The 18447-nt window shown below is 34.9% G+C and overlaps 1 protein-coding gene across 1 annotated transcript; it reads left to right on the top strand.

Moving 5' to 3' along the window:
- Nucleotides 1-1581: 1581 nt before the first annotated feature.
- LOC114257310 (F-box/LRR-repeat protein At3g26922) lies at nt 1582-15933 on the top strand. The gene is made up of 5 exons (XM_082874712.1): nt 1582-2768; nt 4462-4640; nt 4802-4833; nt 8612-8643; nt 15554-15933. Exons 1-4 carry the CDS (start codon nt 1800-1802, stop codon nt 8632-8634), a joined length of 1203 nt encoding a protein of 400 aa, XP_082730838.1. The 5' UTR covers nt 1582-1799; the 3' UTR covers nt 8635-8643; nt 15554-15933.
- The last annotated feature ends 2514 nt before the right edge of the window (nt 15934-18447 follow it).

Genomic DNA, 18447 nt, shown 5'->3' with positions numbered 1-18447 from the left:
TTGCATTACTAGTCAAATATCAATATCTTCCTTTTGTTACTCCGTCATATAAGTCTTTAACAGAAGTCAGTAATGCGGCAAACATATGACTATAAATGAGTGTAAAAGAGAAAAATCACCCAAATTTTCCTGTCTATACACATTTTGTCCTAAAATTTACATCAAATTTTGATTGTATTTAGTTAAAACAAAACGTAAAATATTGTGAACGATTAAGGAGGTAAATTAGGATTTAAAAAAAAATTGGAATAATAAAATTTTGTTTTCTATAGTAATAGAGTCTTTGATTTGTCTAGTGCATTTTTTTATTTATTTCAAAAACTACATTTTCTTACGTTTTCGTCTTAAACAGACACACACATATATATTGTATTATATAATTCTCACATGCATATCACGTGGAACAAAGTATATATTGGTGAAAAATGAAAATGATTTTTCTTTTTTACTCTCATTTCGTAGTCACATATTTGTTATATGACTGAATTTTGTTAAAAATTTAAATAATGGAATAATAGAAGGGGCAAAACGACACTTGACCATAAGTATAGGGGATTGACTGTTACGATTTTATATGTAAGAACTAAAATAAGATTTGACTAAAAATATAAAAAAATGATTATTATAATTTTATATATAAAAATTAAAGTAAAATTTGATACAAAATATAGAAATGCGAAGTTCACCCTGAAAAATGAAAAATGCCATCTTCCAATCACGACAGCTAATAACAAGCCTTCACTCCCCCCCCCCCCCAAAAAAAAAAAGAAAATCCCTCTCATCCCAATATTACATCTTTCCCCAGCCTCGTCAAACACCACGGCTCAGCTAGCTTCTCCAAGTTGAACGATTCACACGCGCACACACAAATGTCAATCGTTTGCACTTATGAAATCGTGACAGTTAACTCCATGCATTAGTAGTCAAATGTCAATGTCTCCCTTTTGTTACTCCGTCGTATAAGTCTTTAATAGAAGTCGGTAATGCGACAAACATATGACTATAAATGAGGGTAAAAGAGAAAAATCACTCAAATTTTCCTATCTATACACATTTTATCCTAAAATTTACATCAAATTTTGATTGTATTTAGTTAAAACAAAACATAAAATATTGTGAACGATTAAGGAGATAAATTAAGATTTTACAAAAATTGGAATAATGAAATTTTGTTTTCTACAGTAATAGAGTCTTCGATTTGTCTACTGCATTTTTTTATTTATTTCAAAAACTACATTTTCTTACATTTTCGTCCTAAACACACACACACATATTGTATTATATAATTCTCACGTGCTTATCACGTGGAACAAAGTACATACCGGTGAAAAATACTTTTATTCTCATTTCATAGTCATATATTTGTTATATGACTGAATTTTAATAAAAACTTAAATAATGGAATAATAGAAAGGGCAAATAGACACTTGACCACAAGTGTAGGAAATTAACTGTTACGATTTTATATGTAAGAACTAAAGTAAGATTTGACTAAAAATATAACAAATTGATTATTATAATTTTATATGTAAGGAACAAAGTAAAATTTGATACAAAATAAAGAAATGCAAAGTTGTCCTAGAAAATGAAGAATACCGTCTCCAAACACGACAGCTAATAACAAGCCTTAAATGCCCCCCAAAAGAAAATCCCTCTCATCCCAATGTTCTTACATCTTTCCCCAGCCTCGCCAAACACCACCGCTCAGCTAGCTTCTCCAAGTTGAACGATTCACTAACACACACAAACCAAAAAAGAAAAAGAAAAAAGGGAAGCTTGAACTGCTAAAAAAAGTAGGCATGAAACGAAGGAGGAATCAGAGGAAAAAGAAAGTAAACGATGATGGTGAAAAAGAAGAAGAAGAAGAAGAAGAAAAAGACAGAATCAGCAGTTTACCAGATTCCATTCTTCACGAAATCCTCTCTTCCATGGACGACCTCGCCTCCGCAATTCAGACCTGCGTGCTGTCAAAACGATGGCGGTATGTTTGGACTTCCCTCCCCAACCTCCGCTTCGATTTCAATCAACTAGATGAGGTCAGTATGTCTCGTTTCAAACGCTTCGTCAATCAGGTATTGTCTCTCCGAGATAACAACTCCAATGTCTACATATTCTACTTCTCGTCCGGTTATCTTGTTGACCCATGCCTGTTCAAGAAATGCATATCTTACGCAGTTCGCCACAATGTTCAACAACTCCATCTCAACGCATTTGGTTATTCAGAGCTCGATGATTTTCCTCTCTGCTTCTTTAACTATGCCTCTTTAAAAGAACTTAAATTGGCCAATTGTGGCAACAATAGTATGCTTCTGGACAAGCCCTTGCGATTTCCGGCATTAAAGACTTTGCATCTTAATCGTTTCGGACGTGACTCTGCCAATTTCATCACTCAGACTGTTGGGAATTGTCCCAATTTGGAAACTTTGATTTTGGATTGCTTATACCTTAATTGTTTTAATATCACTGCCCCTAAACTTAGGAAGTTGGAATTATGTTACGCTGAAGATTCTCTTGGACTGTATTATGAATCGGAGATTGTGATTTCAGCACCTAGACTGACTTCATTCAAGTTCGAAGGTCATGCTTCGCCTGTCTTTTCTCCGGCCAGCTTTCCCTGTTTGGACCATGTATATGTGGATGTGATCCCAATGTTTTATAGGTTTCAGCTTGCTTCAATCGTCAAGGAAAGGATGCCACTCAATGTGATCAATATGCTTGGACAGCTTCGAGAAGCAAAATCCGTTACACTGTCCTTGTCGACGCTTGAGGTAATTGATGCTATTGACTGTATTGTTGAACCATCTCTCATAGGATTTTAAATAATATGTTGTAAAAATTCATTACTGTTATTTGGTAAGCTCAAGATGTGATGTTATGCTGAGTTTCTCACATGCCACCTTCGTAATTTAGCCAACATGGCTGCAGTGAAATTGAAATTTGAAATTGTGCTTTTATCTCAAAGCAAAATCGCCACTTGAATGCATGCTTTTACACAAAAATCATATTGCAAATGGAACATGCAACATTGCCCTCGGTCACATGTGACCCCTTTTACGACAGTTACTGCTATCTGATGTCTTGTTTTTTAGGCCATCTGTTCGCAAATAACAGGAATTTTGCTGTATCTGTATCCGTATTGTATCATATCCATATCCATGCTTCCTAGGGGCGGGTGGAAATTACGGTGGATGAATTGAAGGATGCTTTCTCCTGACTCCATTCAACATCATTGAACCAAACCCATCACATTGTCTAGAGATTAAAAAAGTCTTTTTTTAGCTAGGGTTTCACAGGGTGAACTCGAGGAATGATGGTAGATTACATATATTGCTTCTTTGATGTCCATGAAGTGAATGCATCAGCAATTGATTGGTTCAGTCAGATTCTAGTTCTGGTGTCGATAGAAGTATGAGAATGACATGTGGACTGGAAGTCCTTCCTCAAGTGTCCAAGAGCTAGCGATGTAGTAAATTCTCGCATTGATTTACCATTTTGATTCGTACCAAATTCTTATGCGGTGAAGCCTTGAGATATCACATTTGTTGATTACTGAAAAAAGGAATCGGATATAGTAAAAGCCTTGTCTATTAGTTGTGCATCTTTTACAGCCTTCCACTTTCCGAGACAAAAAAATTTAATTGCTGAGCTTACTTCTAGCTTCCCCAATTTTGGAGTTATGAAGTTCGGTTGTTTAAGAAGTTCGAGATGCAAAAAAAATTTCCCCACTCATCAACTTTGGGAATTTCTGTAGCTTTTGTAGTTTATTTTGTTTTTTAAATTACATTCTGCATTTGACAATCGATTTTAAATTTCTATTTATTATCACTAGAATGTTAATGATATGAAAAGCCATAGTTATACTTCATTGAGTTGATTAAACTCTCAAACATAGCATAAAACAAGGAAAGACTCTAAGCTCAAATCTCATTGCTTGTCCAATAATAAATTATATCCATGTGTTTATTCACTCTTGGGGAGGAGTTTGGCCACACATGAGGTGCGGTGCTTCTTAGTTTATAAATTATAACTGCTTTTAGGAGTAATTGGCTCACCTTTGTGGACTAGGATGGCAAATAACTATCTTAGTAAACTGTTTGCTTTTGAAATTTTTTGAAATTAGTAATAAGATTGCTATGATACCCTTTGTAGTGCATTTCCATAGATTATGATGTTCCATCCAATTTTTACCAAATACTATAGTATGGTAGTCATTTAAATCAAATTGAGTAGTTACAAATAGTCATGCTGAATTCCGATTGTGGTACATCTATCGTAGCTATTTGCTGCATTTCCAGCCTCATATATAACAATGTACAATTTGTTGTAGGCGTGTGGATCATATATAAAAATAAATAAGCACTCACCAACTACTACTTGTTATTGCCTAATTCTATCTTTAAATTGTCTTAGCTATTGAGTCCAAATTAATTTTCTGTTTTTATTTGTTTTGCATATGGTAAGGTTCTTGCAATGGATCCTGATTCTCTCAGAAGTCATCCTTCTCCATTTCACAAGTTGAAGCATCTACAGTTGACACAAGGAGGATCATCGTCGTCTTTATCTCTACCGCTAAATGTGATTAACTACTTGAGCCAAGGTTTATCATGTGACGGAACCTTGGTTATGAACTTCTTCCCTAGGTAATAATCGATCCATTTTTATCCATGTTTGTATCCTTTAAATGCACATACCTTATCTAAATAATTTTAAAAGTTAAAATTTGGTACAAACTACCTTGTTCAACTTATGATCTAATCTTTACTTTGATTTTGTTTTTTTTTTGTTTTGTTTATGTCCTTAGGTGTAAATGGAAAGCATTCACAATGAAAAATGGTAAGTGTTAAGAATACTGATTAGCATTCTCATTTGTCATGTCTATGAATCCTGTGCTTGTGATTCTTTTTCTAAAATTATATTTCTTTTTATTTTTCTTTTTTGTAAATTTATTTTTTATTTTTTTTTCCTCTTTTCTTGAATGCAGTAAGTGGCAATAAATTGTCAACTCCATGCTTTAATACCATAGATTTCAAGCAGTCTGGTAATTATGAATGATTTATTGTTGGGAATTAAAAATGTTGGCAAACTTGATCATGTTACGTGATATCTTGACGACGCATTATGATACAATAACAAAAAATTCTACGGTAAAATATTTGCAGACATTGTAGAAACTTGGAAAGAACCTTCATGTAGATGACATGGAACATGTGAATATTTGTAGCTATCAAATTGTTTCAGTAAGAAAAACCAAACTTTAGAGTTTCAAGTAAATTTAAATCCAAAAATTTAGATTGGTTTCTATCAGGGAAAGTCTTTCATGATTTATAAGGTTCAAAAAATTTCAGTACGTGGCTGAAATTTGATGGGTTTAGGGAGAGTGGAAAAATGGTGAAAGTGCTATAAGGTGTTAGGAGAACTAGGTTTCATTTTAGTTGCACAGAGCCTAAGGTTGAGACCGTCTTAACAAACATGAATCAACGTTGATTTCCTTTTTCTACCAATAAATAAATAAATATACAATTAGTTATTTTAATGTACGTGATTTTATACATGTATAATGTACTTGTATTGATATTTATTTATTTCATTTGAAACACTGTGTATATTTTTATTTGTATATGCATGTATAAAATTATTTAATATTTAAATAAAAATAATCTTTCGATTCACAATTCGATATGATTCATCTTTCACTTATTTAGCAAATCAATTCTCGATTAGATTCATGATTTGACAACAATGGCCTGGGATACATGACAACATATTATTCGTCTCTATTATTTCTTTAATAATTAGTTCCTAAACTAATCATGAGTATCTATATAGACTATGAAGCACGGACACCTCCCTGGAGCCTACGTACGAGTGTCGGACACGGACACAAGTCAGACATGCTGTGGAAAGGTGTTCGACACTCTGCCTAACGTGTCCCATTTTATTTTATTTTATTTTTTTTGAATTTTTCTAGTCAGACACGGGGTGGATACGCGATGACACGTTTCAAACACGCGAGGTGGATTGAAGAAGCCTAACTTGTTGGAGAGAGAGAGAGAGAGGGAAGAGATTGAAGAAACCCTAACCTGTATCATGATGACACGCTTTTTGTCTCTTTGTTCTTCTTCTTTTCATCTTCTCCTTTTCTGATTTCGTCTTCTCCTCTTCATTTCTTCTTATTCTCCTCCCTCTTTTGAATTCGTTTCTCTCTCCCCTCCCTCTTGTGATTTCGTTTCTCTCCCTTTTCTTGATTTCGTCTTTCTTTTTTGTTTCCATTTTGTTCCCCTTTTTTTTGTTTCCTTTTTTTTTCCCTTTTTTTTTTTTATTTCGTTTCTCTCCTTTTTTTTTTTAATATTTTGTTTCTTTCCTTTTTTTTATTTCCCCTCGCTTTTTTATGTCCTTTTTTCCTTGATTTCTTTTTTTTTTTTGGTATGCTTTTTTTTTTTCTTTTTCAGATAGGGGTTTCTATCCTTGTGTTTGTTGAACCTAAAATTCATTGAACAAATTATTTTTATTTGGAAAAAATTAATTTTTATTAAATTTTTTAGGCAATATGTTAATTAATTTTATTATTATTGTAATTTTATAGGAACCGATTAGAGCTTTCTTTCTTTTGTCTGTGCTCATCTATCTACTATTAAGTATATATAATAAATAAATGAAATTATATACATTAAACGTGTCCCAGCGTGTCGTTTTTCTTATTTTTTGAAAATTTGCGTGTCTGTATGTCCATGTCATGTCCCGTGTCCCGGTCCCATGTCCATGTCCATGCATAATAGCATATAGACATGATGCAAAACAGTGACAAAAAATTGGTGACATAGCATTTCTCCTAATAATTCCTTTTTACACCTCTGGCTCTTGGGGTCATTTTGTGTTGTGCAAATTGCAATTGGAGTATCTCAAGTAATAAATGTGTGTTGGTACATATCGTAGGCTGTGTTTGAACCCGTACAATTTGAGTCTCTCTTACCCTGAACCTTCCGATTAGATGAAGTTATCAACGGTTAATCTCCAATTGATTTATGTACTGGGGCACAACATCAAGGCCTGTTTGATTAGCAGGATTAATAATGATGGAATTAACAATTTATGAGATTAGTGAAGGATTGGTTATCAGTTGGATTAGCGAGATACATAATGCTCACTTATTCTCGTTTGTTTTGTAGTATATGTGGATATGTATTTGTGTTATTAGTCATAGGATTACAAAATCCGTTAATTTTGTTGGATAGAATGGCCAATGATATCTAATCCAAATAATAAAATTTGCAACCAAACAATGAAATGTGAATCTCATAGATTAATAATCCAAATTCTATGCTATAATACGTCCAATCAAACAAGCCCCAAGAGGATTGCCGTACTTGCTTACATATAAAATTAGTTTCAAGTTTTGGATGTAGATATTATTTTTACAGAATCGTGCTTTAATTCATAGATATTATATTTCACGCTGTTATCACTGTTTGTGCATATCAATCTTCGTAAATCCTTCAAGTTCAGCTCCAAATAGTGAGTAGCCCCCAGTAGTTCTAGGGTAGTTCTAAATAGTTTTTAAGTAAACTGTAAGTGTGGGGTGGTTGAATTGCATGTAGTGAGAGATGTGGGTTATTGGTTTCTTGGTTGTGGAAGGAGCGGAATGCTAGATTATATCGGATAATTATAGGGACTCCAGAACTATTGTTGAACAGACTGAAAGGAATGTTAGAGCTTGACTTTGCTTACTCAAAGGTATTGCACACAATCAGCCGAACAGATGGTTGCGACATAAATGGAGGCTACTAGACTATTTTTGCAAATGGTGAATGCTACATGTTATTGAGTTTGCCAATACATTGTATGGATTGTTGGGAACGGTTTTGTATTGGCATTTTCTATGTGTGTTCGGTTTGGCGATGTTCTTGGATGGCTCCATCCTCCAAGATGGTTTCAATACAAAGGCAGCCCCTTCTGTGGTGTATATATTTTGATATATCTAGTAGGTGCTTATTTTCACGGGGTTAAAAAAAAGGTTCTTGGTGGTGTAATCACATGAATGGTTGTTTTGGAAGGTCGGTAGCAGTCATGTTCCCTTCTAATTGTGATGTATTTGCATTTGAGTTTGTATTTCATGGTTGTTCATATGATTTATGGGCTGGATCTATTTACACCCAGTAATTAATTTGTACTCTTACACCTTCCATAATTTTTTGTCATATTCATATTTTCTAAAGGGGTAAATTACACTACTTCTCCCAAGTAATGAGAAAATTGGATTGAGCTTCACCAATTTGATGTAATTACACTGGATTTGGATTCGCCACAGTAGCAATAATATAAATGGTTTGACAGGCGTAACAAAATTATATTTATTGAGAAATTATACTTATCGACGTCTTTATCTCTACTTCTAAATGTGATTAACTACTTGGCCCAAGGTTCCTCATATGGCGAAACCTTGGTTATGAACTTCTTCCCTAGGTAATAATTGATCCATTTTTATTCATGTTTGTACCCTTTAAAATGCACATACCTTGTGTAACTAATTTTAAAAAGTTAAAATTTGGTACAAACTGCCTTGTTCAAATTATGATCTAATCTTTACTTTGATTTTGTTTTTTTATGTCCTTAGGTGTAAATGGAAAGCATTCATAATGAAAAATGGTAAGTTTTAAGAATACTGATTAGCATTCTTATTTGTCATGTCTATGAATCTTGTGCTTGTGATTCTTTTTCTAAAATTCTATATCTTCTCTTTTCCTTTTTCTTTTTGTAAAATTATTTTTTAATTTTTTTCTTCTTTTCTTGAATGCAGTAAGTGGCAATAAATTGTCAACTCCATGCTTTAATATCATAGATTTCAAGCAATTTGGTAATTATGATGACTGATTCATTGTTGGGAATTAAAAATGTTGGCAAACTTGATCATGTTACGTGATATCAGGAAGATGCATTATGATACTACAACAAAAAATTCTAACATTTGCAAACATTGTAGAAACTTGGAAAGGACCTTCATGTAGATGACATGGAACTTATGAATATTGGTAGCTATCAAATTGTTTGAGTAAGAAAAAACAAACTTTAGAGTTGCAAGTAAATTTAAATCTAAAAATTTAGATTGGTTTTGTAAAAAAATATAGATGTATTATTAATTGATCAGTTGATTGATGTGTTATATTACAAATCAGAGTGGGTTATTATATAGGAGAGAGTTTGGGTAGTAGGTGAGTGTGTGTGGTAGGTGAGTTGAGTGGAGGTGGTAGGTGAAGTGGGTGCTAGTGGAGATGGTAGGTTGGTAAATTCTAACAGCCCCCCGCAAACTCAAGGAGGATAGAAACTAACCAACTTGAGTTTGGAGAGAGTAACAAAACAAGAAAATACATAAAAAAAAGAAAATACATAAAAATAAAAATAAAAAAGATAGGGGACACTGTATGGTCGTGTCAGACCGTTGGTGAAGACTCTGAAAGGTGGTGCCATAACGTGGTAGAGGACACTGGATGGGTGTGCCATAACGGTGTAGAGGACACTGGATGGTGGTGTCATAACGTGGTAGAGGACACTGGATGGCGGTGTCATAACGTTGTAGAGGACACTGTAGGGTGGTGTCATAACGTTGTAGAGGACACTGTAGGGTCATGTCGGACCGTTGAAGATGCTAACCGGAATCAAATGTCGGGACAGTTTATAGGGTCATGTCGGACCGTTGGTGAAAGTTGCACCCTCAAAAGGTGTGCCCAATTTTATCAAAAGGCGTGCCATCAAAAGGCGTGCCCACTTTATCAAAAGGTGTGCCGGATTCATCATGGTGAGGCACGTGAGTGCCTTGGTTGGCGTGCCCGTTTGTCTGGCAGGTGGCAAGAGGCGCGCGATGCGCGTGGCTGCCTCGGCTATAAGACGGAGGCTGAGGCTGAGGCTGAGGCAGAGAATAGCTGCGAAAAACCTCTGAAAAAAAAACGTCGTTGTGCTGAGAGAGAGAGTCTGTAACACTTGCCCAGAAAATGGCCTCGTCCTCGTCTTCCCGTGGACTGCTCACCCTCTTTCCCGACCTCAACGAGTCAACGAGAGAGAGAACTGGTGCGGTGGCACTGGAAACTCAACCAAGTGCCCCGGAGTTTACGCCGTTGAACTTTCCGATGCGGTCTGTGGAGCAAAGAATGGCAGTGCTGTCAGATGTGGAGGCCAATCAGTATACTCTGAAGGCATGTGTGGAAAGCATGACGGCGGTCACAAATTTGTCGAACCGGCTGCAGAGTAGGACAAATGAGGTGCAGCATGTAAACTCCCAGCTGGCTCTGCTCCAACGCATGTATAAGGATGCGCGAGCAGAGATAAGCGTGCTAAGGGCAGAAAACAAGGAGCTGAAGCGGAAGGCCACCGTGATGTTCCGATTTGGAGGGCCGCCATATGCGGCAGTGGAGGAGCAGGGAGTAAATGTGCTCGGTGGCGTGGGAAATCCGGAGGCAACACCGGCAAGGACTGGCCAAGACGGAGGCAAGAAGAAGAGACCTGCAGCAGAGTAGAGACAAAATCCCACTGTGGGTGTGGGGTGTTGTTTTTTTTTTTTTTTTGTAAAATGGTGATCGGGGTGAGCCCCAACATGAATAAAATGAGTGTGGTAGCAGTTCTTCTTCGGCTCCTTTTTTTTTTTTTCGTTTTTTTTTTTTTTTATTTTTTTATTTTTTTTTGTTTTTTTTAAAAAAATAAATAAAGAAAAAAAAAAGAAGAATAATAAAATAAAGAGAGAATATGGGCGGGGGGAGGATGTGGATGATCAAAAGAATGAGATATATATATATATATATAAAGAGAAAAGAGACCATGTGCATAAGGCTAATGAAAGAAGGTTGGGCGGTGGGGGGGATTAAAAAAAATAAGAAAAAATAAAAAATAAAATAAAATAAAAAATGAGTGAGAGATGCGAAAAAGGTAGGGGGTGGGCGGTAGAGAGAGAAGGTGGGTCGGTTGCCATGATAGTCAGAAAGTGAGTGGGTGGGTTTTAAAAAATCCCATTGTGGAGGACAAACATAGTGGGGGATATGAGATACAGAAAGCTCTCACTGATAGAGAGAGAAAGTAAGGGAGTCGGAGCAGGGGAAGTTCGGCATCGGCGGGATGTCGTGGGAGACGACGGAAGAGAAGCTCAAGGACCATTGCGAGGCCGATGGTGAGGTTTTGCAGACGGTGGTGAGGAGAGACAAGACCAATGGACCATTTCGAGACCAATGGACCATTTTTTGTTTGTTGTTGTTTTGTTGCAGATTTGTTGTGTTACAGATCCTTCGATCCTCGAGAGGGTTCTGCAGGAGAAACATCGCATCGATGGGAGAACGGTGGAGGCGAAGAGGGCCATGGCAAGAGAGGAACAGCAAACAGCCCCCCGAGGGCCATAGTCGGCGGCGGCAAGGAGGATGTCGTCGGGGCCATTACAGAGCTTACAAATGCCATAGCTTTCAAGCCAGATCTACAGCTACTCTATCTCCGAGCAGCATTCCATGACTCAATGGGTGACTGCAATTCCACAATCCGAGATTGTGAAGCAGCTCTCTGCCTTGATCTCAGCCATACAGACACGCTCGAGCTTTATCGCAAAGCACGGGAGCGAGCTGATGAACAACAGCAGAAGTAAATTCTTTCACAAATCAATTTTGGCACAGACAAGGCCGGTACTAGTCAGCGTGATTTTATATTCTGGATTTTGTCTCTGGAAAAATTCATGTCCAGATTGGCCATGTCTGTGTTCAGAAACAGGGCAACAAACTTCCAGGGAATCACCAATCCGGCGATTCGGCGCCTGGCTCGGAGAGGGGGGGTCAAGAGGATTTCGAAATCGGAGTGATGATGAGATTGCTTAAACCGAGATCGCAGAACCAGTTTGGGCTCTGAGGACGCGACGTGGTGTGGACGAGCTGGGGCCGCAATTCAAGATACTGAGTCACGACTCAGTGGGTGGGTTTAGTAGCAGCGGAGTAAGGTATGTGTATGTGATATGTGTTGAAAAACTCCCGCGGGCAGCGAAGGCAAGGTTGCCGGCCGGCTGCCCGCCGGAAAGAAAGGAGTATAGGCCTAAATCTTATTGCTCTGATACCATGTAAAAAAATATAGATGTATTATTAATTGATCAGTTGATTGATGTGTTATATTACAAATCAGAGTGGGTTATTATATAGGAGAGAGTTTGGGTAGTAGGTGAGTGTGTGTGGTAGGTGAGTTGAGTGGAGGTGGTAGGTGAAGTGGGTGCTAGTGGAGATGGTAGGTTGGTAAATTCTAACAGGTTTCTATAAAGGGAACTCTTTCATGATTTATAAGGTTCAAAAAATTTCAATATGTGGCTGAAATTGGATGGGTTTGCGGAGAGTGGAACAATGGTGAAAGTGCTATAAGGTGTTAGGAGAACTAGGTTTCATTTTAGTTGCATGAAGCAAGAGCGGGGGAGGATGTGGGGGCGGGGGAGCCTCACACGTAGAAGAGCCTAAGATTGAGACCGTCTTGAGGAGCATGAATCAATATTGATTTCCTCTTTCAACCAATAAATAAAAAGAATAAATGATTAGTTATTTTAATAAATGTGAGTTTACATATATATGTATATATATATATAATGTAGTTGTCTTGATATTTATTTATTTCATTTAAACACTCCATATTTTCTTATTTGTACATGCATGTATAAAATTATTTAATATTTAAATAAAGCAAATCTTATGATTCACAATTCGATATGATTCATGATTCACTTATTTAGCAAATCGATACTTGATTAAATTAATGATTTGACAACAATGACCTGAAATACATGACTAGATATTATTCTTCTCCAGTATTTCTTTAATAATCATTTCCAAACAAGAAACTAATCATGAGTGTCCATATAGACATGATACAAAAAAGTGACAAAAAATTGGTGACACCTAATAATTCCTTCTTACACCTCTGGCTCTTGGGGTCATTTTGTGTTGTGCAAATTGCGATTGTAGCATCTAAAGTAGTAAATGTGTGTTGATGCATATCGTTGGCTGTGTTTGAACCCCTAAAGTTTGAGTCTCTTATAACTGAACCTTCCAATTAGATGAAGTTATTAGCGGTTAATCTCCAATTGATTTATGTACTAGGGCACAACATCAAGGGCCTGTTTGATTAGTAGGATTAATAGTAAGGGAATTAATAATTTATGAGATTAGTATAGGATTGGTTATCTAACTGGATTAGCAAGATACATAATGCTCTCTTATTCATGTTTGTTTTGTAGTAGATATGGATATGTATTTGTGTTATTAGTTGTAGGATTAAAAAATTTGTTATTTTGTTGGAACTTGATGGCCAATTGTATGAGGAGAATCTCAAGGGAAGTACTTGGAGAGTCGAAAGGAACAGGACCCAACTCTAGGAAAACTTGGTAGTGGAGGGAAGAGGTTCAAGCGGTAGTTAAGGTAAAAAAAGTGTGCTTTAAAAAGTGGCAAAATGATAGAACTGAGGAAAACCTTAAGAGCTATAGATTAGCTAATAAGGAGGTCAAAAAGTAGTGAGAGAGACTAAGTTGAAAGCTTATGATGACCTATACACTAGATTAGATAGTAAGGAGGGAGAGAAGAGGGTATACAAACTTGCTAAGATACGGGAGAGGAAAACAAGAGATTTTAATCAAGTAAAGTGCATCAAGAGTGAGGATTCTAAGGTATTGGTGAAGGATGAAGAGATTAAGGAAAGATGGAATAATTATTTTGAGAAACTATTAAATGAGGAACATGGAGGTACGGCAATAGGGGAAGAAATAGCCAGTAATACGATAAACCAAGACTATAGGTTCTATCGCAGGATTAAGAATTTTGAAGTGGAGATTGCACTTAAGAAGCTGAAATCCAATAAGGTTTTCGGACCCGATGATATCCCTATTGAAGCTTGGAAGTGTTTGGGTAAAAAGGGAGTTGCTTGGTTGACTAGGTTGTTTAGCAAAATTTTGTTGACTAGGAACATTCCAGATGCGTGGAGGAAGAGTATTTTAGTGCCAATCTATAAGAATAAAGGTGATGCCTAGAATTGTAACAATTATAGAGGAATCAAGCTAATGTGTCATATAATGAAAGTGTGGGAAAAGGTGATGGAACGCCGATTACGAGAAATAACAGAGGTGTCAGAGAATCAATTTGGGTTTATGTCTGGTAGGTCAACAATGGAAGCAATCTATCTTTTGAGGAGAGTAATAGAAAAGTATAAAGAAAAGAAAAGAGACATTCATATGGTATTTATCGACCTTGAGAAAGCATATGATAGAGTGCCCCTGAATATAATATGGTGGGTGTTAGAGAAGAAAGGGGTGACAAAAGGTTACATTGACATGATTACGGACATGTATGAAGGGGTGGTGACCACTGTTAGATCGCTAACTGGAGAGACAAATGAATTTCCTATCACTGTAGGGTTACACTAAGGATCTACCTTAAGTCTTTATCTTTTTGCTTTAGTTATGGACGAGTTAACAAGAAATATTCACGATGACGTACCATGGTGCATGCTTTTTGCAGACGATATTGTGCTAGTGGATGAGACTAGAGAAGGAGTTTACACAAAGTTGGAGATTTGGAGAACTACTCTTGAATCTAAAGGATTCCGGATAAGTAGAACTAAGACAGAGTACATGGAGTGTAAATTTAGTAACAGTAATAATGAAAGCAGAGGAGAAGTGAAGATTGAGAACCAACTGCCTAAGAGTGAACATTTTCATTATTTAGGGTCGATTATCACAACAACGGGAGAGATTGATGCAGATGTGGCCCATAGGATTAAGGCGGGATGGTGTAAGTGGAGAAGTGGGTCTGGAGTATTGTGCGATAAACGAATACCCACTAGACTAAAAGATAAGTTCTATAGGACGGCTATTAGACCGGCTATGTTGTATGAGACGGAGTGTTGGGCAACCAAGAAACAACACGTACATAAGATGAATGTGGTTGAGATGAGGATGCTAAGGTGGATGTGTGGTAAGACTAGACAAGACAGAATTAGGAATGAGTGTATTCGGAAATGGGTAGGAGTAGCACTGATAGAAGATAAGTTGAGAGAAAATTGATTGAGATGGTTTGGTCATATTCAACGGAGACCAACAGAGGCAGTAGTGAAGAGATGCGATGCTGTAATGGTAGATGGAAGTGTTAGGGGACGGGGTAGGCCTAGATTAACATTGGCTAGCGTTATAAATAGAGATATGAATCTACTTAATTTGACTAATGAAATGACCTTTGATAGGGCCGCGTGGAGAAGAATGATTCATATAGCCGACCCCATTTGATGGGACTTAAGGCTTTGTTTGGTTTGGTTAGGTTAGAATGGCCAGTGAAATCTAATCCAAAAAATAAAATTTATAACCAAACAATGAAATGTGGATCTCATAGATTAATAATCCAAATTCTATGGTATAATACGTCCCATCAAACAAGCCCCATAAGGATTGTCATGCTTTCATATAAAATTAGTCTCAAGTTTTGTATGTAGATATTATTTACAGAATTGTGCTTTAATTCATAGATATTTTGTTTTCCAATATTATTTCATGCTGTTATCACTGATTGTGCAGATCAATCTTCCAAAATCCTTCAAGTTCGGCTCCAAATAGTGAGAAGGCCCCTGTAGTTCTAGGGTAGTTGTAAATAGTTTTTAAGTAGACTGTAAATATGGGGTGGTTGTACATGTGGGTTATTGGTTTCTTGGTTGTGGAAGGAGCAGAATGCTAGATTATATAGGATAATTGCAGGGACTCTAGAACTATTGTTGAAGAGATTGAAGCAAATGTTAGAGCTCAACTCTGCTTACACAGAGCCTGAAAGTTGCAAGGTAAATGGAGGCAACTAGACTTTATCTTTGCAAATGGTGGATAGTTTAGTAAATGCTACCTATTATTGAGTTTGCCAAAATATCTTATGAATTAATGGGAATGTTATTGGTTTTGTATTGGCATTTTCTATGTATGTTGGTTTAGCTGATGTTCTTGGGTGGCCCCATCCTTGTAGATGGTTTCCACCCGTTTGTTAATTATATATTTAGTTAAAAAATTAAAAAGTTATTATAAGTTGTTACATCATTCTCCCTATTTTTTTGTATATCTTTTTATAAAATTAAAAAGTTATTAAAATAACACGTTTTCAAACGAGTACATGTGTGATATTTATTGCGATTGCAATATCTCTTAGATTCAGTTCAATAATAAGATGAGCCGAAAAATTAATTCCAAAAAAAGCCCAGTAAAGCCAAAATTAAATAAAAATAGTAGAATTTTTTTGGCTTATTTTGACCTTTTCAAAAAAACAATTTAATTGTAGAATTTTTTTTTTTCACTTGTTAGATTTGCCTATACAAAACGGATCAGAAAAGTAAAAAAATTGATAAAGTACAAAAAAAAAAAAAAAAAAACCTGAAAAAAATGATTTTTGTAAGTGTTGCGAAACACCCTGAGAAAAAAGAAAATCACATTTTAAAACAAACATACCATGTTTGGCGAGATTTAAAATGTTTTTTCTTAATTTTGTTTTGCAAAGTTATATGTATATATCTATATATATATAAAATGAAGTTGACTATGAACAAAAAAAAGAGAAAGATTTACTTAAAATATGAATTGTTTCTTATAATTTTAAAAATTATATCCCCTCTTTAGGTTTCTAATTGCATAACAAATTACACATTTTATTAATAAATTATCAAGTCAATTAATAATTTTTATTGATGTCAAAGATATATTTTGATTAACAATTTAAATAATTTTATTGTTGTATAGGAGAATAGTTAGGAAATTTTTTTTTTTTGTTAATTTGTTAAATAAAAAAATTTAACGATATAGTATTTATCATTTTCATAAACACATGAGACAAGTCGTATTTTAAGTAAATTTCAATAATGTATTTATAATTTTACCCAAAATTCAAACTTCAGTTTGAATCTTTAATATCAAAAAAAATAATTATTTTAGCCTTTGTTGATGAAAAGAATAAAAAAGCTCCAAAGATTTGTTGATGAAAATATATCACATGTTTCCTTAGATATAGTTTATTGGTTTCATTGTAATACGATAGATTAAAATCAAATCAAATGTATAACAAAAAAATTAATGTAAATTAAATGGAATTTTTTTTAAATATGCCAAAATAAATGTAATTGAAATGAAATTTTTTAAATGAAATTTAATAAATGTATTATGTGCTTTATACATGATCTAATTTTCTGTAAATACCTAACAAAATGTTAACTGTAATAAGATAATACTGCGCAGAGTTGACAGTTAACTTTTGAAGTTCAAGAATAGAATATAAATGAGTCATAGTTTAAAGGTGTTTATTGTAATTTACCCCTTTTAATTATTAGAGAAATCCTATTTAAACACCATAAAATGTCTCAGTACCCATTGCTAATTACTTCACACCTTTGGTATTTTAAATTTTTGATTTTTTTACTTAAAACACACTACAATCTTCATTTTTTACCCTAAGACACATATATGCCCCGTTTGGTAGAGCTGTGGGAAAGTGATTATAACCTAATAGCTTATAACTTATAACTGTGATCATAAACTGATTTTTGACTTATAAATTAAGTTTCTCCTCCCCCACTCAAAAAATAAGTTGATTTTTGACTTACAAAAAGCTATAAGCTGTATTATTACCAAACACATCAAAATAGCTTAAATTAAGCTAAAAGCTGAAATAAGCTGAAAATAAGTCTTACCAAACAGGGCCATAATAGATTTGAGTACAGATCAGTGTATTGTCGATATTGAAGATCTTGGATTGTGACTTCTAGAGATATACGATTGTCACATTTGAATCTAACTTAAGTTAATTTTTCAAATCTGGCTCGACATTGGTTGTCTGAACATATCATTATTATATGACAAAACAAAATTGGACAATTATTATTTTTTAATTAGCAAAAGAAGAAATTTTTTATTGATGAAATTATTGATGAAACTAACATACAATTTATATAAAAATATATCAATAAAGGAGAAGTGAGTGCAAAGAGTATAGCTTAGCTTCGCCTAGTTGAGCAGTTATTAATATGTTCTAATTATTTCTGTTGAACAAAAATAAGTTCATACTTTTTATGATGAACAACTTTAATTCGTCTGGACTTATTATGCTCAATTTTTTATATATAAATATTTAATGTTTGATCAACCTTAATAATTTAAACAAAATAGCTTTGATCACATATGAATATTTAAATATTATGCAAATGTTCGACTCTAGTTATTTAAATGTGTAACGACCAAAATCATCCACCCAATGACTTTATGAAAAAAAAAAAACACGAAGTCCAGTTTATAAGTAGTTAATTATCCTTTTCATTGTTGTATTGTTTCAAATCAATAATCAAAATGTCATCCATGATGTACAAATCTGCAAAATCGATTGATTCTAATATTCTTTAAACCTTAAATTTTTAAATACAATCACTATGTTTGATTTGAAATTTTTA

This window comes from Camellia sinensis, chromosome 6 (assembly GCF_055761805.1).
Source record: "Camellia sinensis isolate YWXY chromosome 6, ASM5576180v1, whole genome shotgun sequence".
Lineage (NCBI taxonomy): Eukaryota > Viridiplantae > Streptophyta > Magnoliopsida > Ericales > Theaceae > Camellia > Camellia sinensis.
Note: the sequence above shows the minus strand (reverse complement) of the source record. Positions and strands in the feature narration are given on the sequence as shown.

What these genes read in the sequence shown, in the direction of transcription:
- LOC114257310 (XM_082874712.1), top strand. Translation starts at nt 1,800, where the DNA reads ATGAAACGAAGGAGGAATCAGAGGAAAAAGAAAGTAAACGATGATGGT. An exon ending in GTTATGAACTTCTTCCCTAG is followed by an intron (nt 4,641 to 4,801) that starts GTAATAATCGAT and finishes TTATGTCCTTAG; the next exon opens with GTGTAAATGGAAAGCATTCA. An exon ending in AGCATTCACAATGAAAAATG is followed by an intron (nt 4,834 to 8,611) that starts GTAAGTGTTAAG and finishes TTATGTCCTTAG; the next exon opens with GTGTAAATGGAAAGCATTCA.